At 40.8% G+C, this 27,720-nt stretch overlaps 1 protein-coding gene across 1 annotated transcript; it reads left to right on the top strand.

Moving 5' to 3' along the window:
* Positions 1–97: 97 nt before the first annotated feature.
* SMIM31 (small integral membrane protein 31) lies at positions 98–27,216 on the top strand (the record flags this gene model as incomplete). The annotated part of the gene is made up of 2 exons (XM_079919849.1): positions 98–209; positions 27,119–27,216. The coding sequence occupies 2 exons, from the start codon at positions 98–100 to the stop codon at positions 27,214–27,216; spliced, it is 210 nt and encodes a 69-aa protein (XP_079775975.1).
* Between the last annotated feature and the right edge of the window lie 504 nt (positions 27,217–27,720).

Below are 27,720 nucleotides of genomic sequence, written 5' to 3'. Positions count from 1 at the left end.
TTCTACAATAAGTAATTACTCAAGAAGTTCTCCTGGACCAGAGTATACTAAGCCAGTGTTTGCTTTCCATTGCAGGCGAAGAAGTTTGTGGTCTTTCATGGAGCTTCCGTTTACCAACCTGGAAATGGCATTCATTTTATTGGCTTTTGTTATCTTTTCCTTCTTTACTCTGGCTTCCATCTACACGAACCCGGATGAGAGGAATGAAGGTAAACAGAGAGAGCTCTTCATAATAGTCCCCGTTTCCTTTCCCCACCCAATCATCTTTCTCTATGGTTTGGTTTGGTTTAGTTTCTATTCTGTATGTGAGAATGAGTTTGTTGTGGGGTGTGATGTGTGTGTGTATGAGAGAGGAGAGAGAGAGAGAGAGAGAGAGAAAGAGAGTTTTATTAAATAGCCTGAAATATCTACTGTGGCATTTTACCATTATTTATTAAGAAAGGTTTGGAAATGGAAACGATTATTCACATGACTTTTAATCCCAGAATTTTGCACACCATCCTCCCATCCCTGCCCCTCATCCCTGTCCCCCATCAGAAACTTAAAATGTTCAAAAAGCACAATATCTTTCAAAGTCGTTAAAGGTAATTTTCACAGGCTAAATGCAAGTCCTCAAGAAACAAATTCCATTATCGTATACATATATGGTGTGTGTGGGTGTGCGTTTTTGTTCAACTACAAATGGGAAGGAAAAGAATTAAAGGGTTTTTCCTAATGAGCTCTTGACAAAGCCCGAACTTTCAAACAAAATGTAGAAGCGTTTAAAAAACTCAACACCACATGTTTGCTCATTGCCAATAATGACAATTATTAGCAATAATATGTAATTCAAATGGCAGTTCTTGGTATTTCACTGTAGTTCAGGTCCTACCAAATTTCACACAAAATTAATGGTGACCATTTTTGAGGGCAAAAATTTTATATATATATATGGCATATGCCAAGGAAATAATATATATTTGTAGAGAATAAGATAAAATCATAAAAAGAAAACTGTGTTTCCTAAAATTGTGATACCTCTCCATCAATTTTTGGCTGTGAAAGAAGTGCTCTCTGTAAAAGACAATATTATTCTCTGTCTTATAAACATACTGCACTTACAGAAGCAGAAAACAAGAAGCCACAGTAAATAGACATTCCAATTCGTGCTGACATGAAGATTGGGAAGCATAACTGGAGTCCACAAGGTCTTTTTCATGCTCCATATTGTTTTAGTTTAAAATGGGTTTGGCTGAAAGAAAGAGTAAGACCAAAACTGCAGTTACTTTAACTAGATAATAATGTCTTTCTCTCACACATAAAGGAAGCCTGGGGGAAGTAAGTTCCCGCCTGACACGACTCCCTGGTGTCCTGGACCCAGGCCACACTGTCCTGGTTCCCTCCCATCTCCTATGGCGGCTCCCATGTCCAGCTGGCCCATCTTCCACTATCATCTATGCAGGCCAGTCAGCAAGAAGAAGCAAGAGGCACACCTCTGTCTTTTAAGAGCGCTCCCAGAATCTGCACTTACCACTTCCCTTTGGCCAGAACTTAGTCCATGGACATACCCAAAGGAAAGCTGGGAAATGTAATAGCTATTCTGGAAGGCATGTGCGGAGCAAAAACTTGGGGTTTTGTTCCTAAAGGAAGAGGGGTACAACCAGCAGTGTCTGCCAGACACGTAGACTCCTAACCATGCATTCACTACGGGGCTGGTAGTCATTAAATCGGGGAATATTTGAGCTAGAAGGAATGTTAAGAGAGCATCTAATTTACTGATGCTTAACCAGAAATGAATATCAGAAAGGCACCTCATGCTTGGGGCCCATCACAAACCCAGCAAATACGCATTTCTGGGTGTCCCACCTGGCCACGTGTCTTTAAACAAGACCTCCTACCCCCCATTTTTCTAGCTTTCTTCTCTGGTTAAGAAGCATTGACCAACTATTCATATTTCAGATGTGACAACAGAGACCCACAAATGTTTAGTAAGTTTCTCAGGTGCTCAGTTAATTAGCAGAGGAGCCAAAACTAGAGCACAGACTCCCAGTTCCAAGTTCCTGCCCCCTCTCTACACCCCCGTGACTCCCCAGTTATGACCCATGGACACGGAGAGCCAGAAGACGGGGCCAGTCATAGAAATTTACCTTTCCTTTACACTTCTGTATTCTGTTTTTCACAAGTTCCTTTTTCTTCAGCTCTACTCCTCCTATATCTGAGGTTTACTTTCCAAGCTAAAGCAATTCCTCCATTTGAATACTGTTAACTAATAGAACTAGAACCAGCTGCCCAAGAATTCTCATCGAAGAACAGCCTTGCTTCCCTTCGTGACCACCAGGACGGTGCCAAGCACAATTTTGCATGAAAGTACAAAATGTATACACTTTCCTAAACGTGATAAGACCCAGGAGTAAAATCTACCTTCATTAAAATTGCAGGACTATTTTAATATCCTTTCTGGCACAAGCAGAGAATTGCAGAAGCCACAAAAATAAACTTAAGAGAGGCAGATTTAATTTCACGTGTTTATTTAAAATCTAATAGACTCAGCTATGGGTAATGGAGAATCTAAATCTGAATGGGACTCAGCTCCTATGTCAGGGAGCTAGCTGATAGTCTCGTGGAGGATTCAGTTGTATAACCAGAGCAGACCCAGTGAATGGGCTACCAGAGTTTTTAACTAAGGAGGATGGGGTCAGAACGGAAGCTCTTCGTCAGGGGTATTGCGGTGGGCTTCACGGAAGTGGTGGCCACCCTGATGCAGGTGATATTGACAGAGTAGGGTGGGTGGGGTGTATTCCAACTAAGAAAACAGCTTAAGGAAAATTACCTGACCGAAAAAAATTAAATGTATAAGATGAAAAATCAACTATAGTTTGGAATGTACCTTAAGTCCAACAAGGAATTGAACAGAACTGATCATTGGCGAGAATCTTCTCAAGTCCTTCAGAGGTCAAAAGATGAACAAAGCATTTTAACAGGGAGGCTCTTAAACTTAAGAGATGGGTGCCTCTGACCTCAGCCTTCCACGTGAGAGCCAAGGCTCTCGAGCTCTAACTTGCACATAAGACACCTAGAGATTTTATGAAAAAGTAGACTACTGTTCAGTACGTCTGGGTGGGACCTGAGATTCTGCATTTCTAACAAGCTTCCAGGTGACGACCATGGTCTAGAAGACTAGCCCAGCCACAGATGTGACAGTTGCAGGCCCCAGGGGGCCAAGCTCATCTGTGTGCAGCAGGGGAGGTGGGAGCTTGGCTACATGGTTGGGCGTCCATGTTCCGTCCTGTAAGCAAGGCCCTACAGGGCACAGGGCAGACCCAGAGCTGGAGGGCAGGGCCTCAGCCTCCAGCGCAGTCTTGCCTCAGGTCCTAACGTGTCAGGAGTGGGTGGATTAAGGTTTAAGAAAATGTTTTATATGTTTAGAAGAGTTGAAAGTCATTGAGAGTTATTCTTAGTTTTTTAGGAAAAAAATTGTATTTAATTAGATTAATTAATTAATTAATCATTTTAAACGGAAGTATAGATTTACAATGTTGTGTTAGTTTTAGGTGTACAGCACAGTGATTCATATATATATATTCTTCTTCAGATTCTCTTCCATTATAGGTTACTACAAAATATTGAGTACAGTTCCCTGTGCTATACAGTAGGTCCTTATTGGTTATGAGAGTCACTCTTAAAAAATCAGAATATTTTAGTATTGCAAGATTTCTGCAGCTCTTAATAGTTTGTAAATCCACTATCTCATTTGTAATTAACATTCTCAATTCTCTTACTCTGTGCCTTTTTATAAGGGAACAGTTAAGACAACTTTCTTTGTTAAAAGAGGGTATAAGGTATGACAAAGCCCTGAGATATTTCAGAAAATTGTATTTATTGAGAAACTGACCAAGAACCCACATTTTTCCCTGTGACTGTAAGAAGTCTCCAGAGAAAGATTTTCAAAGACTGTCAGTTCAGTTCTTCTCACTGGAAGAAGTCCAGCCATTTTGATCCCTAACTGAATTTACATAGATCATCTACCTTTGACCTTTCAGAGGTACTTAAGAACACTGCTTTTGCTCTGGACCATATGATCTATTTTAAAATTTAAAGTTGAAACATAACATATAGTGCTTGTTTGCGAATATGAGTCCAAATTAGAACAGAAATCAGTCACTGTAGTAAAACATGTGGCCCAACAGAAATCTTGACGGCAAGGAAGCTTCACCTACCACCACCGTGATCAAAAGCATGATCCCATGTGGACTTTCTTTTATTTATTTATGTATTTGGCTGTGTTGGGTCTTTGTTGCTGCACGCGGGCTTTCTCTAGTTGCGGCGAACAGGGGCTGCTCTTCATTGCAGTGCGCGGGCTTCTCACTGTGGTGGCTTCTCTTGTTGCAGAGCACGGGCTCTAGGCGTATAGGCTTCAGTAGTTGTGGCACATGGGCTTAGTTGCTCCATGGCATGTGGGATCTTCCCAAACGAGGGCTCAAACCCATGTCCCCTGCATTGGCAGGTGGATTCTTAACCACTGCGCCACCAGGGAAGCCCCCCTGTGGACTTTCTAATCACACCAACAGGTTCTAGAATTACATGAGCACCCAGAATTAGTGATCCCAGGAGCGTCTTTCTCTCCTTTGAGAGTCATAGGTGCTTACATCAGTGCCGTATTGTCTATCTTCAAATTAATAAAATATTTGTAACTTGATCATTACAGAATTAACTTAGATGGTGCCTCTCCAAAGAAGTTTTAAGAATCCACTCAACCTGAAAAAAATAATGGTTGTCTCATCTTCGTGACTTAAAAATTGAGAAAAATAAATGTTACATAATGGTAGTGGAACTAGAATGAAGTAGGGCTGCTTTCTCCCAGCCCAGGACACTGTTTCCTGGAAGACCTGTCTCCCTGTCAGCATAAAAACGATGATGATAGAAATATTTATTAGGTGTCTTCCATGTAAAAGACAAGATGCCAAGCACTTTAGATGTATTATTGTGTTTAATCTTAAAATAACCTTATGAGAGAGGTAATAATAACTTCACTGTTTACAAGTGAGAACATTGGAGCTCTAACCTTGACCTCAGGCCACTCAGCTAGCGAGTGAAGATCCCAAGTGAGGCTCTAGTTCACAGGATCCAGAACCTTGTGCACTTTGTCTCCAGATTCCCTTGAAAAATTATTTGCTCTTTTAAAAATGCATACACCTCTCCTTTTTCCTACAAAGAATTTAAATTGGCTAAAAATATATAACAAGATAAAACTAAATTTCCAATAAGTAGATAAAGAAATCCAGGCAAAGGGAAAAATAAAAGTAGGAAAAATGGAAAGTGGGTCGTCTTGGGGAGGAGAAGGCTAGCATCTCGTTTCAGCAAAGAGTACAAACTGTGTTATTAAGATTCCTGCGTTCATGTCCTGGCTCTGCCATTGGTGACTGTGGGATTTAGGGAAAATTACACAAATTCTCAAAGTCTTCATTTTTCATGGACTAGGTATAATAATGACACCTGCCTCATAGAGTTGAAGTGAGAATTACACGAACTAAAGCACGAAAATGCAGAGGGGTGGCTGCTGTTGGAGATTTGTTGTGAAGTCTTCAACACTAGGAATTTAATAGAACAACGAGGTTCATCCTAAACTGAAGGAAAATATTGACTGCAGAACCCAGAAAATGTTTACTCAGTCAGTCCACACACTGAGTTAACATATTTGTTTTAAATATCCAGCAATACAACGTATTCAATACCAATCAACTACAAGATGACATCACATGGAAAAGATAAAAACCTGATGTCAGGGAACGGTAAGGACTCCATTAACAAATGAACATTTAATAGAGTTAGACTGCCTACCAAATGTAGAAGAGGATATACAGAAACTTCAAAAAGGAATAAAGTGAACATTAAAAGACTGAGACGTCTCAGAAAATTGAAGAAGTCTTGAATATTTCTTGCAGATGGTATCTTCCATAAAATCGTGCTATGAAAATTACAAGTAAAGTGTGTTGTATGAAGCTATGGCTTCAAATCAATGCCTCATCCATTCTTTGTGCTAAAATTAGCTTACAGCTGCAATTATAAATTGCCTTTTATTAAATAAGTGATTCAGCAAATTTATTTCTATTATTTTAAATGTGATTTTCAAGGTAAATGTCTATTCAAATGACTTTTTCTGTCTTCTATTAAATTTTGCCCTGAAAGGAGATCCACGTTAAATGATCATTTTCAGTATTAATTACTCTCAGATTAAAAAGAAGTTTCCTGTTACAGCATTATGCACTCACCAGCGTTAACCACCATCAATTATCATCCAAGAAATTAGCTGGATTCGCGCTCTACCCATTTGTAGGAAGTGGGTGGGAATTTGGTCCTGTGCTTTCTTTAAAGCCAATCCAGAGGAGAAAACTGACAATGTCGAAGTTTACCTGAGCTCTTAGGTAGGAAATTCCCCAAGCTTTTGTTTTCCAAAATCCTCACTCTTGTGTTCCAGGAAATGGCTGACCGCAAAGACCAACCTTTCCCACACTATGTCAGAAAGACTCACTGGCCATTCTTTCTCGTGACCCCCAGAGACTCTTGAGGACCCCGTTGTTTACCTATGGCAGGGACAAACACAGACCTTTCCCCTTTTACCTGCACATGCTGGCAAAGACAGACAGCTCCTTGTTCTTTGTCTCACGGATGGCTCAGCTGAGATTAGAACTGTTTGTCCCCCCTGAAATTAACTAGACACAGAGATAAACTTTTCCTGCACAGCTAACTGATGGAGACTTCCCTTGATGAGAGAACAATGCATAGGGTAAAGCATCCCACCTGGGGCGTCTCCACTCCTCCCTGTGAGCTAAGGAGAAACCAGCTGCTGAGGGTCCATGATCTCAGATCTGGGGCGCTCTCCCTATCGCAATAGACTGAATAAAATCAGTATCATTGCTTTCTCCGTTATTGTCTGTGTCAACACACAATCTTCTTCCTTATAGGATAATCTGATATGTATATGATAAAAATAGAATACTATTGTTGCTAGTTGGAATACAACTATTTCTGGTATGGAAGAAAGAAACAAGAGCTCTCTAGTAAAGAATCTCATGAGCGACTCTACCTCGGTGATTTTGAACTTTTTTTTTTTTTTTTTTTGCGGTACGCGGGCCTCTCACTGTTGTGGCCTCTCCCGTTGCGGAGCACAGGCTCCGGACGCGCAGGCTCAGCGGCCATGGCTCACGGGCCCAGCCGCTCCGCGGCATGTGGGATCTTCCCGGACCGGGGCACGAACCCGTGTCCCCTGCATCGGCAGGCGGACTCTCAACCACTGCGCCCCCAGGAAAGCCCGGTTTTGAGCTTTTTTGGCTGAAATCCACTTCCAGATTCCCTACCCACCCACTTACCCACATGTGCAAAAGTGAAAGTTTCATAAAAATATACTTAGCCTCACTACAGGCAATATGTTTTAATACTTTGTATTCTATTTTATTTTTCTTTTTTTTTAATGCTGATGGCAATCCACCTAATAGACTATGTGACCTATTAAATTCCAATTGAGTTCTATCATATTCCATTAAATTCTAATCATTTCTCAATTCTAAATTCAGGCAATAGCATCAAGTTTAGCAGGGAAGACCATTTTCACAAGCTACATGTCAATCTCCCAGGCAGAAACCTTCGCTCACTTACCATTGCCTAGAGTATACAGTGAAAATTCCCAAGGCTCTTCGTATTCTTCCAAGTGGGAGGTTTCCACTTACCTACTAATAATGTCCTCCTCCTTCTCTTCTGCCGGAATCTTATGCTTCAAACCTAAATTCATTTCCTTTCTTCTGTATTCACTGTAACGCCAAATGAGCTCTCTTCCTGGGGAATTTCATAGCACATCGTTTATGTATCATTCATATAGCGCTTATCTTTATCACCTTGTATCTCCCTAGCCTGGCCCTGAGAACTGTTCCCCAGTCCCTGGATCACGTGGCCAAGCAAGATGAATCCGCTCTCGTGTATATGTGAGGCAGGCTTTGCCCTGCAGGGAGTAATGCCACATGCCCATCCTTTCCCCTTCTGTGACACCCAGCATAAGTAGATTAAAACTCAGAGCTAGTTCTGATTCTCTGTGGAGAGATTTCAGTGTCTAAAAGGTGAAAACCATTAAACCAAGCCTGTGGTGCCTGGAAAAATTCATTATGTTTGCGTGTATAGGAAACGCAAGTACAAAATAATGAGAGAGATTTCCGTAATTTGTTTCTGAAATTGGTTGGCTATTCAGAAAAAGTATTTTTATTTCATGTTATTTACAAAAAGACACTACTAGGCATGGAATGAGAATAAAAAAATCAACCAATCTCCAGTCTTGCCCTTAAACTTTAGAGACTTCCAGGAGAGATGAAATAGGTAGAGAAAAGTAAAAAATAGTAATTCTTGTTCACATCAAAATAAAATTCTTTATTTCTATATGGATTTTTCATAGAAAAAAAAATAAGATCGTAAACCACCAAAAGCATGTTTTAAAGAGAGTAAGAAAAGCCACTTTGTGTGTCCCTTGGAATATCGGCTCCATAAGGCAGAGACTGGGTCTGTCTTAGTCACTGCTTCATTCCAGCACTTACAACACTGCCTGGGACATAGGTGGTTCTCAATAATTCATGACTGAATGAATTAATAAATACCTACAGCTGATTTCTTTAGACGGGCTCAACTTGAGTACCAAATATTATTAGCATAATACATCGTCTTTCTGACTCATTCTCTAGCTTTTCCTACTGCTACTACTGCTAGCTCATATTATTTTATGTATAGTCATCATTTAATCCTCATATTAAACTTACGAAGTAGATATTTCTATGGTACTCTATCTAAAATCCCCAAAGAATACCCCTTGGAAGGTTGTTTGTAAGCAGGGTCCTGTCCCATGAACGGGTGAATCCACAGAGCTGCCATGATGAAGCTGGTCTGTGTACAGAGACAGCCTCTGAAATATTTATAAACCTCCTTCTTGAGAACTCAGTGGTAACGCAGCACAGATGACCTCAGAAAACACAACTCAACAGAGAGAGGCTCTCCGAGCGCTTGATGTACGTTGGATCACCCTTCTATAATGTTCAGGTTTGATATATCCACGAATGGAAAATACATTTTAACCTCAGTCAAATAAAACATAACTAAGAGGGGTATGTCTGCCGGACAGAAGAAATTATTAATGCACGCCAAAGTCAGGTATGAAGCGTTTGTGGATTTCCACGTTGTGTATCACCCAGACAACGGCTTCCTTTTATCTCCTTGAATTACGAAGCATCATTTTCCACCCATTTTATCACCCCTTAGTTTTCAGATTGAACACTGTGAAGCTGGGGCATAAGTTTAGAAGAGCTAAGTGTGACGACCTCCTTATACCTTTAGAGAAGAGCACGGTGTGATGCAGCTATTTCCTGCCGGATTATATTGTCCACCTGCGCCAGGCCCTGTCTTTGAAAGCTGTCTGCTCTAATGACCAATAGGAAGTGATAAAATGTAAGTGACCCCTCAGGGAATGTTAAGGATATCCTGGGTAGGTAATGATCCTTCATCAAAGGTGTGTCCAGCCTCCTGACAAACAGGGGCTTCCAACCCTCCCCCCCACTACTCCCTCCCCGTGCCAGACCCTGTGGGAGCTGCCAGGTGAGAGCCTTGGTGACTCCACCCGTGATACAGGGAGCTTGAGAGAGAGAAATTAAGCCCAAGCCTGGTGAGCCACACTCCTCATTAAGAAAAATTTTAAATTATGTTGAAACCCTTTAGTAAGATGCAAAAACTTTGTTAAGAATTCCTTCAGCTGTTTCAGGTGCTGTTATGCAGCTGTGTCAACGTGAGCTAAAAGCCCTATGATGGATCCTTCCCACCCTTACATCCAAAGAGACTGGATGGAGGGTCAGTAGAAAACAATGGTTAGAATCTACGTGTTAGAGAGGGATGGATGGACTCCTGTCCCTGCTACTCGCTCACAGTGTGACTTGAGCAAACTGCATAAGTGCTCCAAGGCTCACTTCATCTATATAATAGTAATCGCCCACACAAGGCTGCTGTGAAAATTAAAATATGATGAAACATTTAAAACAAGCACTACCTCCCTATTTTAAGAATGAAATCGTAGCTGCTGCTTCCATTATTTTATTATTATGCTGTTGTTGTCCTGAATATTGTTTGGTTTGTGTCTGTAATCTGCTGTCTGTAGGGTGAACCTGTTCGTGACTCTGTAACTACCAGCCTGCTGCAGTTAGCGAGACCGCTGTCTGCTAGGTTGATGCTTTGCTGTTGTTAATAGAATACTCTTTTGGCATTTCTCCTATACATGCTGTCTATTTGCTCCACAGAAGCAGAATTATGTTGAAGTAAGACACTTTTCTACAGTGACTTATAAGCTATTCTGATTTTGTTCTCATTGTGGTTTTTTGTTTTGGAGATCTGTAGCAGACATGACCTTTCTTTTTTTCTTTTTTTTTTGCGGTACGCGGGCCTCTCACTTTTGTGGCCTCTCCCGCTGCAGAGCACAGGCTCCGGACGCGCAGGCTCAGCGGCCATGGCTCACGGGCCCAGCCGCTCCACGGCATGTGGGATCTTCCCGGACCGGGGCACGAACCCACGTCCCCTGCATTGGCAGGCGGACTCTCAACCACTGCGCCACCAGGGAAGCCCCCCAGTACATTTTTGAATTCTAGAATTTAGGTGGCTGCGTCTGTAGAGGAACACTGAATAGATCAAAACAGCGTTCACAAAGAGCAGTGGCTACAGCCCAGTCACGCCTCCAGCCCAGTCAACTCTTACCCAGCCTATAAAGGCCTCCATAGTTACTCCCCTGGACAGCTGGACCCGTGTACGTCACTGTTGATCAGACATCTCGCTGCCCTGACCACAAGCTTTTCAGATACTCATGAAGCAAAATTCCTGCACATTGCAGTGAACACATAATCTTTTCGTACTGATCTGATGCTAAGAAACTCCTCTTTCTTTTTCACTTCATCCCACTTTGGCCATAGCATGCCGTCTCACAGAAAGCCCATGCACCTAGATGTACCAAAGGCAAAATTTTAGATGCTGATAGAATTTGCCAGTAGAGCTCTGAAGGGCAGACTACGGCACCCTTGTTATCCGTTGTTAACTTCGATGTGGCAGTTTATAGACAAGGAATAGCTGAAGAAATCTTACAAGGTACTCATGTCCACATGCCTTTCCAGTGCAGTGAGATGGACACTCAATAAATGCTTGTTTTAAAAAATAACAAGAACATTTAAGGCATCAGAAAACTGTCATGGAATTAGCCTATACAGACTTTTGAGAGGAGGTGGATTTGGGGCTGTTTCTTGGGGGAAGAAAAAACATATGGAAAATCATAAAGAGAGAATTCAGGAAACGTGTTTAAGCAGGGTGGTAAAGGCAGCACCATTTAAGCGGTAGAGGCAAAAAGATAGATGTGGAAATTCACAAGCAGTAAACAGCCTGACTTTGCCTGAGCAGGTAGGCTACACCAGAGGTAACTCTGAAGCTGCCCCAAAGCTAGAGGTAACATGATAAAGACAACTTTGGTTCTACAGTTATACCATAAATGAGCACCAGGCTTCTGTCACGTGGCATGAGGTATAAGTGCAGAGTGTAAAGAGAGGAAACTATTCAGTCACTTTAAGCAGAGAAGGTAAGAAATCAAACTGGAAAGGATGTTTGTTGAAGCCCTGTTTACAGTGGTGAAAATGGAAACAAGCCAGACATCCACCAATATGGAAGTGACAAGTCATAGCAGGGGCACACAGGGGGATTACTACGCAGTGGCTGGGAAACCTCCACGTGCACTGTCGCTGAAAAGCCCACAATGCAGTAAGCGGAGCAGAACACTGCTGAACGGGATGAGATCTGGTTCGTACCTTTAGGTTTACATAGGTATTTGTGTGTGTGTTTATAAGTATATATATATATATATGTTTATCTGTATGTATATACAGATAAATCAGTCTATTGACCGTATTGACAAGGACAGGAACACACAGAAACTGGCAAGAGTGGGTAACTCTGGACGGAGGAATTGGGAGGAGGGGCTTTACACCCTTCTGAACTGATTGACTGTTAACAATTTTCCTCCTAACATGTTCTAAATGCTTTCACAGTTCAGTACGCAAACATCTAGAGCTGTTTGGAGTTTACAAAGTACTCTCACATTTTTCACCGGACTCGCATAAACCTGTGACATTGGGTGGGGAGGCAGGAAGAGCCCTGTGTCCTTCCTTAGGTAGGAAATGGAGACACGTGACTTCCTGAAGTTACACAGCCAGCCATATGGCGGCAGACCGTATGCCCTGACACAAGTGCAGTGACCTGTACACTCCCAGGTAAGCAGAAGTCTCCACCCAGAAAGCCCTGTGAACTGATGGTCACGCAGATAGGATCTCTGGCTCTCAGGCAGAAGATCCTTTCACTGTAATCCCCTGTCACTCTCTCCACACTGCGGTAGCTCCCCTTTTCCTTCTGAACAGACAAAATTTTCATTTATTCATTGAACAAACGTTTGTTGAGCATCTGCTATATACTAGACATTGACGGTGTGGTACTGAATGTGCCGTTCAATCATGCGTTTGACAAATATTCATTGAAAGTTTAGTCTGCGTTCACGAAACTAATGTTTGGTTTGGGCGGATGTTGACTCTTTCAATCAATGAAATTGCCGTCATAAAGCTTACGTACACAGTGTTGGGTGAATATCTAAACACTACCTATTTTGTTACAGCTATGATAAATGCTAGGTAGAAATACAAAGCGGCGAAGTGTATATATAATACGGAAATTTGACTACACAGAGGAGAGCCAGAAAAACATCTCTGGACAAATGACATATAAGCTGAAGGTTGACGGAGTTTAGCGTAAGGCAAGGGGGGAGGAGGAAAGAGAGCCACATTCTGTCTCTGGGGTCACTGAATGGGCAGGCGGTTCAATGGAAAGGGACACAAAGAACTACCCGGACGTCTAGTGTGGTTTGATGACAGAGGGTCAGGCAGGGTGGCTGGGACAAAGGAGGTCAGGGCACTGGAGGCCAAGTTCAGGATCTCTGATTTTACCCCAGGAGCAAAGGGACAGCAGTTAATGATTTTAAACTGGGTGGGTAGGGGTGGGGGGACGTGATTAGGTATGCATTTTTAAGAGGTAGCCTGGCAAGAAGTAGCCTGGGCAAGGAAAGGTCACTGGATGAGTTTCCGCTCAGCACCACTGGGACTTTGAAAGAAATGTCGTTGAAAAATAGAAATGAAAAAGAATAATTTCAAAAACCATGAGATCCGATGAGCATAAAGTGAATAGATTTCTCATCTTAGAACAAATTGCTCTGCCGGTTTCATGGATCTGCCAATCAAGAAGGGTTGATTTGAAGATATCTGTTTGTAAAGGAAAATCACCCCACAATTATTCCACGCTAATCAAACAGCACCGAGTACAGTACATTTATCATTTAAGAAAATTCCTGCATTTTTTTCTAGACCTGGCTCACAAATGAGAGTCAACAAGTAGCCAGAAGATACGATCCTTACAGCATCGGAAGCAGTGAGGCAACAACAGAGTGTGGAGCGTGCAGATTCTACCCATGTACTTTGACTTGATACAAGGTTATTCCCCTTTGTACACAAGTTGAGTTGTCTGTAAAATAACGCATTTGCAAGCATTGATGATATCTATAGAGCAAATAACATGATTTTGAGTGCTTACTTCATGCCAAGCCCTTGACATGTTTAGTCCTTGTTCGAGACTCATGACCACGTTGTAAAAACGGATCATCATCTCTGCTTGAGAGACGAGGACAGGAAACTCCCAGGAGCAACGTGCCCAGGGCCCCAGCTGGGAAGAGGCAGGGTCTTGGTCTGGTGCATGACTGCAGTTCGCGTTGTTAATCAGCACGGGGCATGCAGACATGCGTGTGGAAGGTGGGATTCATTCAGAACCAGCTGTGAGGTTGAGGGCAGCACGGCTAGCTCTGTGAGGGCGAGTTGGCAAATTAACCCTTACACCTCAATTCCATGAGCAAAGGCCATCCACCACTGTTTACTCTGAGCTTTCTGTGAATAAAAAGTAGCCTTCCACTCTGAGAAAATGTAAAAATATCAATAGTATTGAGAATGGGTGGTACCAGTGGGAAACCAGAGCACCAACTATATCATTTTCAACTGAGGGCTTCTTGACTCCCTTAAAGCCTTGTTCGCAATGACCTAAGTTTGAAAATAAGTTACCGAAATTGGAATGTAGATTAAATGTCTTCTGGTCCCAGGGAAGTTGAGCATTAGGCTAACAGTGGGCTCTTAAAGAATGTCAGTGAGGACAGTGTGGGCTCATTTCCGATTCTCTAGGAATTCGAGTTGGGTTGGTGTTTTGGTCACCCCAGGTTCACTCGTGCTGTGTGGCTGAACTACTGGCTGTGCTGAACTAATATCACATCGTGATACTGCGGGTGCCGAAGGCCACAGGCACCTAGGTTTCCAGTTAAATTGTTGGGAGTAAAATGCCAGAATGTGTGGATCCCGAACTGGACTCCTCTACGTTCACTTCATAAAAGTGAGGAAAGCCCCTATTAGCAAGAGACCACTGGAGATTGCTGGCCAGTCTGTAGAGTCACTGTTTTTACACATAGTGGTATTTCCTGCAATTTTTATGTTCCCACTGGACACCATGAACCTTGTGCTCTTACGATTCATATCCCAGGTTAAGAATGCATGGCCGCTGCGGGACTGGGGTCACCCTCTCTGTTCCTTCCACCTGGAAGCCAGGAGCCTGATGGGATGATTCAGTGCTACAGCTGCTTATTGCTGAGGGCAAATTTCAAGTTCGTTGTAAATGAAATCACAGCATCCTCTTTGCATCGATACTCCTGTCACAACTAATTGAGGGAAATAGGGGGATCAATTTAATATTTGATCAAAGGGATATTTTAAAAGAGGAAAAACATGCAAGAAAGCATTTAATAATCAGTTGTTAGAGGTGAGAATAAGAGCAGATTTTGAGAGCAGGTAGCGAATTGTTTCCTCTGATTTCTTAGGAGTACTTTCAGCAGCCAGCCAGTAGAGGGAAATGTTTTACAAACACTTGTATCCAAGAAAGCAGTCTTGCTGTGTTGCACTCAGGTGCTGCTTCTGTGGAATTCACTTTGTCCCTTCCCAGTGAACTCTGAGGAAGGTGTCCACGCAGATAGATAATCCCTTAGTTATACGTAAAAAGGGGATGGCTTCTGCCTTCTCCTGGGCCAGGCACGTCCTGTGAAGACCTGGTTGATCAGCACATCCTAATGTTGCAAAACTGGTCTCTCTTACAACAGAGGCTGTAAAAGGACCAGCAGCTCTACAGTGAGTGAAGGTCCACAGGCATTAATAACCTTGTGCTAATTATTCAACACCTCATTTACGTAATACTACTTTTGTAATCTCAGAATATGTGCATTAGATTATAAAATTCGAAAAATTAACCAAAACAGACAAACCGAAAGCCACAGTGAGATACCATTAAACACCTAGTAAAATGACTAAATTCAAACAAACAAGAAAAATACCAAACAGTGCCAAAGATGCAGAACACCTGGACGTTCGCATGTTGCTGGGGGGAATGCAAACTAAACTGGTGTAGACACTCTGGAAGACCGTGTGGGATTTCTTATAAAGTTAAACATACACTTACATATGACCAAGCAATCCTACCCCTAGTACTTTTGTTCACTCAAAAACTTCCGTAACTGCATAACTGGGAGCAACCAAACTGTCCTTTAACAGGTAAATAGATAAAGACTATAACACATTCACACAGTGGAATATTGCTCAGCAATAAAAAACAAGGGACTACTTATTGATATACGCAAATATGAATGAATCTTAAATGCGTTACGCTAAGTTAGCGTTGCCCAGCCTTGGCACCACTGACGTTTTGGACCAGAGACTTCTTTGTAGTGGGTGCGGACCCTGTGTTCTAGGACGTTTCACAACATCCCTGGCCTCTACCCGCTAGAGCGTGTAGCCCTCCCCCCCCCGACTCCTCCCAGGTTTTACTACCAAATATGTCTTCAAATATGCCAAATATCATCTGTGGGAGGCAAAATTGTTCTCAGTTGAGAACTACTGTGCTAAAGTGAAAAGAGCTGCATTTAAAATGTTGCACACTGTATGATTCCATTTACATGACATTTCGGAAAAGAAAACTATAGGGACAGAAAACTGTAGAACAGTGGTTGTCAACATGAATGGTGGGAGGAAGTTTTGCCTGCACGGAACAGCACAGGGAAATTTTGGAGTGAGGGTCTTTTTCTGTATCCTGATTGTGGTGATGATTTTGCCTTTTCATTTGTCAAAACCCTTGGAACTACCTAGCAAAAAAAGTGAATTGTACTCTGTGTAAATTAAAAAATAAATTTTAAAAAGCATACAAAACATCACCTTATCTCTAAAGCATATAAAATAAATACCATAGTTGAGATATGTAAACTTTAAGAGAATAATATTTAACTTAGCATTGAATGCCAGAGTTTGGAATTTTCATGTCAAATATCAAAAAACTTAATACACAAATGCCAATATAGCATATAAACAGTACTGCAAAGTTTAACTGAAGTTCTTTATCTATAACTAAGTGTGTCTATCTGTACATACAGGATAATTCTAAGAAACATTATAATCATTTGCTTATAGTAATCATTTAAATAAAATGAATTTATTGTCTATTTTGAATTAATTTCTGAATGAAAACTACCAATACAGAAAAGTATATTCTTCAGATTTTTATAGAAAAAAATTGAAAGTAATTAATTTTTCATCTGTACAGGCAAATGTTTTCACTTCACTTGAATGCATTTCTGTATAGCTACTTATACAGAAAAACCTTAGAAAATGTTAACTAGAGAAGCAGTTTTCTTTATGATGTACATTTTTATAACATTTTTATTGGAGTATAATTGCTTTACAATGGTGTGTTAGTTTCTGCTTTATAACAAAGTGAATCAGTTATACATATACATATGTTCCCATATCTCTTCCTTCCTGCATCTCCCTCCCTCCCACCCTCCCTATCCCACCCCTCTAGGTGGTCACAAAGCACCGAGCTGATCTCCCTGTGCTGTGCAGCTGCTTCCCACTAGCTATCTATTTTACATTTGGTAGTGTATATATGTCCATGCCACTCTCTCACTTTGTCCCAGCTTACCATTCCCACTCCCCATGTCCCCAAGTCCATTCTCTAGTAGGTCTGCCTCTTTATTCCCGTCTTGCCCCTAGGTTCTTCATGACCATTTTTTTTTTTTTAGATTCCATATATATGTGTTAGCATACGGTATTTGTTTTTCTCTTTCTGACTTACTTCACTCTGTATGACAGACTCTACATCCATCCACCTCACTACAAATAACTCAATTTCGTTTCTTTTTATGGTTGAGTAATATTCTATTGTATATATGTGCCACAGCGTCTTTATCCATTCATCTGTCCATGGACACTTAGGTTGCTTTGATGTCCTGACTATTGTAAATAGAGCTGCAATGAACATTGTGGTACATGACTCTTTTTGAATTATGGTTTTCTCAGGGTATATGCCAAGTAGTGGGATTGCTGGGTCATATGGTAGTTCTATTTTTAGTTTTTTAAGGAACCTCCATAGCGTTCTCCATAGTGGCTGTATCAATTTACATTCCTACCAACAGTGTATGAGGGTTCCCTTTTCTCCACACCCTCTCCAGCATTTATTGTTTGTAGATTTTTTGATGATGGCCATTCTGACCGGTGTGAGATGATATCACATTGTAGTTTTGATTTGCATTTCTCTAATGATTAATGATGTTGAGCATTCTTTCATGTGTTTGTTGGCAATCTGTATAACTTCGTTGGAGAAATGTTTGTTTAGGTCTTCTGCCCATTTTTGGATTGGGTTGTTTGATTTTTGATATTGAGCTGCATGAGCTGCTTGTAAATTTTGGAGATTAATCCTTTGTCAGTTGCTTCATTTGCAAATATTTTTCTTCCATTCTGAGGCTTGTCTTTTTGAATGACATACAGTTTTTATTGAGGTATAATTGACATATAACGTTATATTAGTTTCAGGTATACAACATAATGATTCACTATTTGTACACATTGTGAAATGATCACCATGAAAAGTTTAATAATATCTGTCACCATTCATAGTTAGAAAAAAAATTTTTTGTTGTGGTGAGGACTTTTAAGATCTACTCTCTTAGCAACTTAACATTTGTTAAATTAACTAGCGAGATATTGCTTTAGGAACTTAGAAATGACAAGGATTCCAGACACGATTTCCCCTGACCAGAGTAAAAAAAATTCTACTGCTCACACACCGCTTGCTGAAAATCAAACCAAGAATGGTGGCCCCAAAAATAAAAATGAGAAGTAGAGCTAAGTAAGAAGAAAGTTGGGGACAGAGGCCCAGTTGGGAGATGAGACACATAGTGTGGGAGCTGAAAGAGCACATCAATTCTTCCTCACCACTCCCTGGAGAGATGTAAAATACATGATTAGAGGACAAAGACATTCCAGGCTTGACTCCCAGTACTGCCTTTGAGTTATAGACTAACGACGGCAGCCTGGCTGCCACTCTGCTTGAACTCTGAAATAAACAACCATTGAATTTGCGGTTGGTAAATCTGTTAGATGCCATTGGTTCCCGATATTCGAAAATGCCACAGATACAGACAGCTTTCTAATGCAGAAAAGGATGTTTGGTGGGTATGAGAAAACTTTCAAAAGATGGCAAAATAACCAAACAGGTGGGATTAGCTATACCATAATAAATTTCATAAGAATGAAAATCCAGCACTAAACCAATAACTTGAAGGATACGGTTTGTTGACTCCTGTTTAAGAGAGGACAAAAGATTTTAGGAGAAATAAGATCCACAAACAGTTTACTTTCTCAGGGGTTGAGATGCAAATAAGAATAGCCTAGTTTGGAAATCTTGCATCTTATGTACACACCTGGGAATTAAAACAAGAAACAGCGTGGGGCCATTTCATCAAAGGGATGCGCCACACAGCTGGGCTCATTCAGCTGATTTTATAGAGTACGGTGGGCACCTCTGGACAAAAAGGTCTTTGCTATTATCAGCTGCTCCTCAGGGTTTGTTTGCTTGTTTGTTTGTTTTGGGGGGAGCTCTTCTTTTTTTTTTTTTTTTTAATTCCCTGAATTGTACTAATAGTCTTATAACATTTAGTAAAAGAAGAAAAGACTTTTTTCAGGACAGAAGCATTGAAAAATCACTCCAAAATGGGTTTCGTTAGCTGTCTTGGCTGTTTTACACTGCTTTACTTCTCAAAAACTGCATTAACTGAGAGTTAGGGTCCATAATCAAACATCTGTAGGCCTCAGTCTCCAACTCTGTAAAATGGAGGTAACACCACTTAACCACTTCGCTTCCCTGGTGGCGCAGTGGTTAAGAATCCGCCTGCCAATGCAGGGGACACAGGTTCAAGCCCTGGTGTAGGAAGATCCCACAGGCCACGGAGCAACTAAGCCTGTGCGCCACAACTACTGAGCCTGAGCTCTAGAGCCCGCGAGCCACAACTACTGAAGCCCGCTCACCTAGAGCCCGTGCGCCACAACAAGAGAAGTGATACAGTGAGGGTACAGTGAGATGATGCATTCAAGTGAACCCTGGAAACTGTCAAATACAAATCATATTCAAAGAATCATTTATCTAGGCACTAAGTAATATTTAGTTCATGAATGAGATAAATTCTTGAGCTACAGATCTGCATATTTTACATAAGCTTGTTATATATGTTTCTTTAACATATAGAAACTTTTGTTTCAAGAGTTATAAAAATCAGATACTTTCTTACAGTAGAAGCAGAATTTCATTTGGAATAGATAATTAAAAGTCATGGCTACAGATAGATCCTCTCAGCTCCATAAGCTCTATCCAAACTACAATTTGTAGATAGTAAAAATGATGTAGTGTGAAGAATACTGGTTATCCCTAAAGACCACATAAACTATGGTTTCCCATCTGAGATGGTCAAGAGACAAGCATTTTTTAAAAAGTATGTGTGTACAATAAATCAATATCAAATTTGCATATAAAATTATAACTCTAAGGAAAAAATCAACTTTATGGATTTGGGAAAAGTAACAGAATTTATTTGTATGACCCAATTTCTCAGGAATTGAATCCTAGTTGAAGGACTTTTGCTCAGTAAACCAGCTCTAACCACCAGCAGTTACAGCCTTTGTGGCTCCAGTTTCAAGTAATAATTATATTACTTGAAATTATATATCCCTGGAGATACTGAAAAATCCCATTCAGGAGCTGCCTGGAAGCTACTCCCAGGGCCCAGCCTATGTTACAGGTGAGACCCTACATCAGTGACATCTTCCTGGAAGTCTTGATAACTACACTTCCTTATGGGTAGTTAAAATTCTGCCACTCGGTAGTCAGAATTATTGCCAGAGACCAGAGGATTTAGAAATACAAAAAAAAAAAAGAGAGAGAAAGATTCATAATTGTTCATTTTTGAAAATATACTTTAGTTTATAAGTATATTTTCTGCTAGGATTCTAGGGCTTTCTTCCAGTATTCTTGAGTCAAAAACTGGTTATTTAGAAAACATTCTCACATTTCAGCTACTGAAGTTTTTCTTTTGTGCCTAAATGATAGAGACAAGTTTTTCTAGGTCAAGAATCCAACCCAACCCAAGTCAACAGCTGAATTGACTTTTGCCCAAAGTCAGTTGGGCAAAAGTCACTGCCCAACTGCCTTGTTTGAACACTCTGACCCACTAGGTTGGGTTAAGAGGCGTGGAGCCCACGTGGCTTCACCCAGATGTGCCTTTTAAAATATAAATGTGTATGTATAGGATGCAAAAATATATAAGAAAAAAGTTGTTGGATCTTAGATTAGCACACACAAACCAACAGGAATCATAGCTCAAACTTTGTTCTTGGAATCCCTAGTGAAACCATGAGGTTACAGTTGATACAAAATTCTTTGCATGAACTAAAGAACATTTTCCAGAAAATGTTGAGGACTGAAAATGAAGGGAAGAGAAATGAGAGTAAGTCCTACCCTCTGGGATAGGTGGTTATATATTAATAATGTTCAGTTTTCTTTGTTTACATCTCAGCTTTTTCATTGAATATTTCTTAAAACTACTTTTAACAAATAAGATATTGATTGGAATGAATGTTATTATTCCCTGGACAACATTAGGGGACATACTAAATGGTGTGTCAAGACTTTTATAACTATTATAAGGGGTTGAGAGAAAGAAATGCATATTTTCCTGAGGATAAACAGTATTCATCTGGTATTTTAACTTTCCTTTCTTTCTCCCTTCCTTCTTTCCTTCCTTTATTCCTTTTTTTTCTTCCTTTCTCTCTTGTTTTCCTTTCTTTCTCTACATTTTTCTTTTGATTCCAAGTTAAAAATAAGCATCTGGGCCTTTTTTTAAAGCCAAAACTAGTGGATAAAGTCAGAGCTGACCAGTGTTCTCTGTGCTCTTTCTTCCTTGACATTGATTCTCAAACGTCATGAACTAGACTCGCTTTACTTGGATAATGGAAACACTAGATCTCTTAATCCTGACCTCCAAATTCATACCTCTTTAAAAAGTACGTTTTACATAAACATGCACATTCTCAGCTGCCCCAGAATATAGGTCTGTTTTTTATTTTATTTATTTATTTTTTTCCGGTACGTGGGCCTCTCACTGTTCTGGCCTCTCCCGTTGCGGAGCAGGGGCTCCGCACGCACAGGCTCAGCGGCCATGGCTCACGGACCCAGCCCTTCCGCGGCATGTGGGATCTTCCCGGACCGGGGCACGAACCCATGTCCCCTGCATTGACAGGCAGACTCTCAACCACTGCGCCACCAGGGAATCCCTATAGGTCTGTTTTTCATCCTGCTCTCTAGTCTCTTTATGACTTAAGTCAACCATTTAAGAGAAGGCCTTTGAACATAGCATCAGGCTCTGGTTTAGACACATCCTTGTGTTTTAGCATCCTTGGCAGTTATTTATGTGATATGTATGAGCTTGGGGCACGTGTCATGGGCAGTTTTTCAGGCCTATAATACCATCCCCAGTCTAGGCGCCATGCTCAGCTCCTGTTCAATACCTTTTAAAGACTCTCCCCCCATCCTCAGTCTTGTACTGTTACAAAGACTTGGGATTGTATAAATATTGTTCAGGTGTCTTTTCAACTCCTTGCTTTTCTTAGGCAGTAATACAAATATCACCAGTGGTCATTGAACCCACTGGTCCTGATTTGGGACAATTTTTTAATACTGTGTATACGTATCTTACAGAAAAGTCATTGAGAATGGAATATAATTGCTCTGTCTACCTGTTTAGGTTCACTAGAGCTGATTCTTCTGATAAGTAACACTGTTTACGAAGATAAACGTTGCCTCTCCCCAAATATCTTATATATACTCTTTGTTTTCCTATGTGGCAAATCTGTGGCAAATATTAGGATTTCCACCGTGTAAAAAGAGGAACAGTCACAGAAATTAGTGCCTTAGCAATAATACTGAAGGAAAAATATTTCAGATCAACTAACTTCCAGTGTCTAGTCTTAACCCATAAAATTCTTTTTCTTTCAAATATTAAGTCCATTTCTTGAGCTAAGTTAAGGAAACACATACAATATATTACATCCCTTTTTTTAACAGAAATTTGAAATCACTTTCAAATAGTATTCTGTGGCATTCTTATATTATATTTCAGTACAAAATTTACCATTTTAGAAGGTAAAATTGTTTGATTTTATGTCTTAGCAGAAAATTTGGAGAGTTCTGAGGCATGCATGAAACTTGAGAATTAAGAAGCCACCAAAACAAAAAACCTGATTTGTGTGCAACGCTGAGGTTCTTGTGTGGAAAATTCTATTGACCTGGGGAAATAAAACATATCAAAAGAAACCATTCCTGGAATTTTTTTCCTGAAACACACAATAAGAATTGGAAAGTAATTTAATTATCATAAACAGTTCCTCAGTCAGCTTCAGTTCCAGCCTCCCAAAGTCTGTGCATTCCCAGGATCTGCGGAGAGTTAAGTGGATGGTTCTGGAATGCAGAACCAGATCTGTCAGAGCACTGGCGCTAAGCGTGTTGACGGAGAACCAAAGGCAGTACGAGTCTGATAAATCCACTTAAGCACAGACCTGGAGTCTCTCCTTTATATATACTGGCATTCCATAGGTAGTATTAAAAATTTGGTCAAATACCTATATGGGGGCTTCCCTGGTGGTGCAGTGGTTGAGAGTCCGCCTGCCGATGCAGGGGACACGGGTTTGCGCCCCGGTCCGGGAAGATCCCACATGCTGCGGAGTAGCTGGGCCCGTGAGCCATGGCCGCTGAGCCTGCGCGTCCGGAGCCTGTGCTCCGCAACAGGAGAGGCCACAACAGTGAGAGGCCCGCGTACCGCAAAAAAAAAAAAAAACCTATATGGATTAGATTAAGGAGTAACTTAATGATCTGAAACTTACATAAAAGTCATGTTGCCATTTAACATGAACTTTTTATATAATTGCACTTTCATTCATATCCACCAACTCTAAAAGAAACTCCATTGGGTAGAGGCATGATAGTCTCAGTGTATAATTGTTGGTAAGTTGACTTCTGGAGTCTCGCTCCTACCAATAAATTTAGGATTTATAACTAAAAGAGAGTGAAATGCAAATCAATTTTACCCCATAGCCATTACCAGATATGTAAGAGTTTAATTAAATCTTTATTAATCTGATGCTTTTTCACCACTGTGTTTGCATCACCACAGAGCATTTCTGCAACTCAGAGATAAGCAACGTGTGAAGATGGTTCTTATTCTTGAGAATAAGTTGTTTTTTCATCTTTTATTCTTCTCTGACAAAAACTGAAGTTAGTGTTTCTTTCCCAGGTTCCTTATTCTCTGTGCCCACTTCAGTATTTCCGTGATATGTCAGATCAGTCTAACTCTTTTATGCAGAATGTTCCTTCAGATGTTGCAAAGGGCTAGGAATCCAGGTCTGCTAGAAGGGGACTCAAAACATTGAGACACTCATGCATTCATTTGGAGACCACGTCAGCTTTCCTTTCTTTAGGGCATGCCCACTTCTCTCTCACAATAAATAAAAGGCAATCAGATAAGCATGAAACATAGTCCTTGGTAGGCTACACACAGCATCAGGATTCTTGCAGGCCCTTTTGCTAAGCAAAACCCTTGCTTTTAAAAATGTACATGAAACGCTATGATGCCTAAAACACCTAAACAGGAAATTTGAGAAACTTACAAGCTAAGCAGTTTCTTTAACTGGTATCACTCACTTGAATGACACTGTATTTGAAAAATCTTTTTAACTGGATTTCCACTCAAGTATTAAAACAATTCTGAAAATTGAGTTATTTCCCTATGTTACAGATTTTGAAATTCCTATTAAAGTAATTCAATAAATTTCAACATATGAGTCACTTTAAGTGATTTCACTCAATATTCATGAAGTCTTATTGTTATAAATGAAGTAAATAAGAATCAGGTTTTACTCATTATTCACTAACCATAGTTTTTGACAAATGAAAAACAGAAAACCTCAAAGTGACTAAAATCTATTTTATGTAAAAACTAAAACAAAGTTTTACTTTATGGAATATACAGGAGTAGATCTTACTCAACCTTTAGAATATTTACAGTTAATATGTTTCACTCAAAACACTTTAAGAAAAAGTCTATTTTCACCTCTACATTCCATGTTGAAAAGGACACATAAGTACATATATATATATATATATTTTTTTTTTTTTTTTTTTTTTTTGCGGTACGCGGGCCTCTCACTGCTGTGGCCTCTCCCATTGCGGAGCACAGGCTCCGGACGCGCAGGCTCAGCGGCCATGGCTCACGGGCCCAGCCGCTCCGCGGCATGTGGGATCTTCCCGGACCAGGACACGAACCCGTGTCCCCCGCATCGGCAGGCGGACTCTCAACCACTGCGCCACCAGGGAAGCACTATACCTTGCTTTTTTACACTGAAGACTGTGGAAATATTTCCTGCCTAGGCTTCTACTTTATCTCTTTAGGTGACTGCATGGCATTATATTGTATAGTTATACTGTTGTTTATTTAACTATTCTACTTATATTTACTGGCCTCTTTCATGCTCAGCGTCTCTACTTCAAAGCCTGACACTTGTTATTGATTTCAAACCCTCTTCTACGGGTCACCTTCCCTTCCAGGTTGTTGGCAACTCCACCTTTCCAGGGGCTCAAGGCACGTCTCTCTTTCCTCCATATCCACGTGGTCAGTAAAGCCTGTTGGCGCTAGCTTTAAAATAAAATATAGCCCAAATTTGGTCCCATCTTATGAAGCTCCCACTGCCACCACCTGGGTCCAAGCCACCATCATCTCTCACTGAGAGTTCAGCAGTAATTGATCACGTCCTTCCTCGGCTCAAAACCTCATCATGGATTCCTAGGTCATTCAGAGTAAAAGCCCACATCCCTACGATGGCCCACAGAGCCAAAAGTGTCCCCCACCCACCAGCCTTTGACCTCCAGTCCTATCTCTCTCCCCCAGAGCCCTCGGACTACACTGCCATCCTGGCTGTTTCCATAACACACAGGCTTGCTCCTGCCTCAGGGCTCTTCCACTGACCGTTCTCTCTGCCTGGATCACTCTGACAGCTAATGTCCACAAGGCCCCATCCTTCAGCTTCCTCAAGTCTTTTCTCAATGTCACCTTCTCAGTAAGGTTTACCCTCACTACCACATTTATTTTCAGTCTTCTCACTTCACTACTACAGATCCTTTTGGCCGAGTTCTATTATTTTTTATGTAGCACTTACCAATAGAGCATACATTTTCTTATTTTTATTGTTATTTTGTCTCTCTCTGTCTGCAAGAATGTGATCGTAGAGGGGATATGGGGAGAAGGAGGCAGGGATCCTTGTCAGTTTTATTTACTGATGTATCCGAGGTATCTAGAACAGAGCCTGAGGCATGGGGTGGTGGGGCACTCAGTAACTGCTGAAGGAAGGAAGGAAGGAAGGAAGGAAGGAAAGAAGGAAGGAAGGAAGGAATGAGTGATTAATGATGCTAATTCCCATCTGCCTTAAATAATAAACATGGACAGTACGAGTGATCAAGTTTGACAGAAGTAGAATTTCAAAGCCATAAGGTACTTTAAAGCTTTCCCAATACAACTCATTTAAAAATTTAGAAAACAGCACCAGAGAAATAAAACGATTTATCAGAGCTCATACTGCTAGTTCCTGGCAAAGAATAAAGAAAATCTAGCTCTTTTGGTTTAGTGGTCTTCTCCAATTCTTCACTGGTTCTCTTAGCTATTCCCTAAGTATAGCCTAGACTTCTTGAGTCTCTGCAGGACAGTCATAATTATATCTAAATTGTATTTAACTTATTTCTCCCAAGAAATGTTAACTAATGTCTAAAGAAATGGTGTCTTGATAGTTCATACACTAGCTCCAAGGACCCTCCCAATAATCTGAGACTGGCCACCAGACCAAATGACAATGACCCCCAGACTCATGGGTCAGAGCATAGTGGGCTCCCAGGATCTATCACCAATTGTCTTAAGCACCCAGCCCGCTACAGCTTCCTCTGTCCCATAGATGATGTGTTTCTCACACACAGTTAATTTAATTTAATTTTTAAATTTTTTATTTATTTTTTTATTGGGGTATAGTTGCTTTACAATGTTGGGTTAGTTTGTGCTGTACAACGAACAGCATCAGCTATATGTATACATGTACTCCCTCCCTCTTGGACCTTCCTCCCACCCACTACCCCCCATTCCACACATCTAGGTCACCCCAGAGCACCGAGCTGAGCTCCCTGTGCTATAACCCAGGGTCCCACTAGCTATCTATGTTACGCATAGCAGCGCACATACATGCAGTTAATTTTCACATCAATGCAAATGCTCGTATAGCTGAGAGGCAATTCACGTCTTACAAAGGACATTATGAGCCTTTGTGGTGTTGAATGGAAACATCGCCTGGGTAGAAACGAGTGCTCAGGAAGTTCTTCTCAGCGGGCTTTCTCTTTGCCTTGTCCTCTTTCCCTAGGTGCCATTCTTTTCCTTAGCCAACAGGAAAAGCCGTGTTAGTGAGTATCCAAGTCCTTTCATGACCAAAGTTAATTTCTGCTCTTCTAAATTGTTAATTCCCAATCCTTTTTTCTAAATTCTTTTTTATTATAGAGGAAGAACACCAAATGAAGGAAAAGAAAAAGAAAAGAAAAAAGTCTGGAAAGAAGAAAAATTGCTCGGAGGAAGAGCACCAAATTGAAGCTATTTAGGTTCAGAGATGCCACCTATGATGCCACAGCCGCAGACGTTTCCCACCGATGATGTGGAGGAAGCAATCCACGGGAGCCACTTGCCCACAGTAAATAAGACTAAGGGATGATCAAGGAAATTAAAGATGCACTTACTGTCGGACATGCTGGTCTCATAACCATGAATGAACTGAATACCAGGAAAAGAGTTTTGTAACCTTTTTGTGACTCAGCTTTATTAAAAAAATATTTATTATACTTATTAAGAGCAATACGTCATGGTGGGGGCAGTGAAATACACAAAGAAACATGTCCAAGGTGGTGACAACAATATGATAGTACAAAGGGTCAAAGAGCCCAAACAACATGTGTTAAAATTTGCTGAGAGAAAAGACAACACATTTAATCACTTTTTTTAAAACTTGAGACTCATAGAGTAAGGCATAAGCCTTAATTCTCCTAGCACGTGATGGTGGAAACTACAATTAACTGTGTTATTGCTTTTGTATCTGAAATAAACTTGAA

Source organism: Stenella coeruleoalba (assembly GCF_951394435.1).
Source record: "Stenella coeruleoalba genome assembly, chromosome: 4".
NCBI classification, from domain to species: domain Eukaryota; kingdom Metazoa; phylum Chordata; class Mammalia; order Artiodactyla; family Delphinidae; genus Stenella; species Stenella coeruleoalba.
Note: the sequence above shows the minus strand (reverse complement) of the source record. Positions and strands in the feature narration are given on the sequence as shown.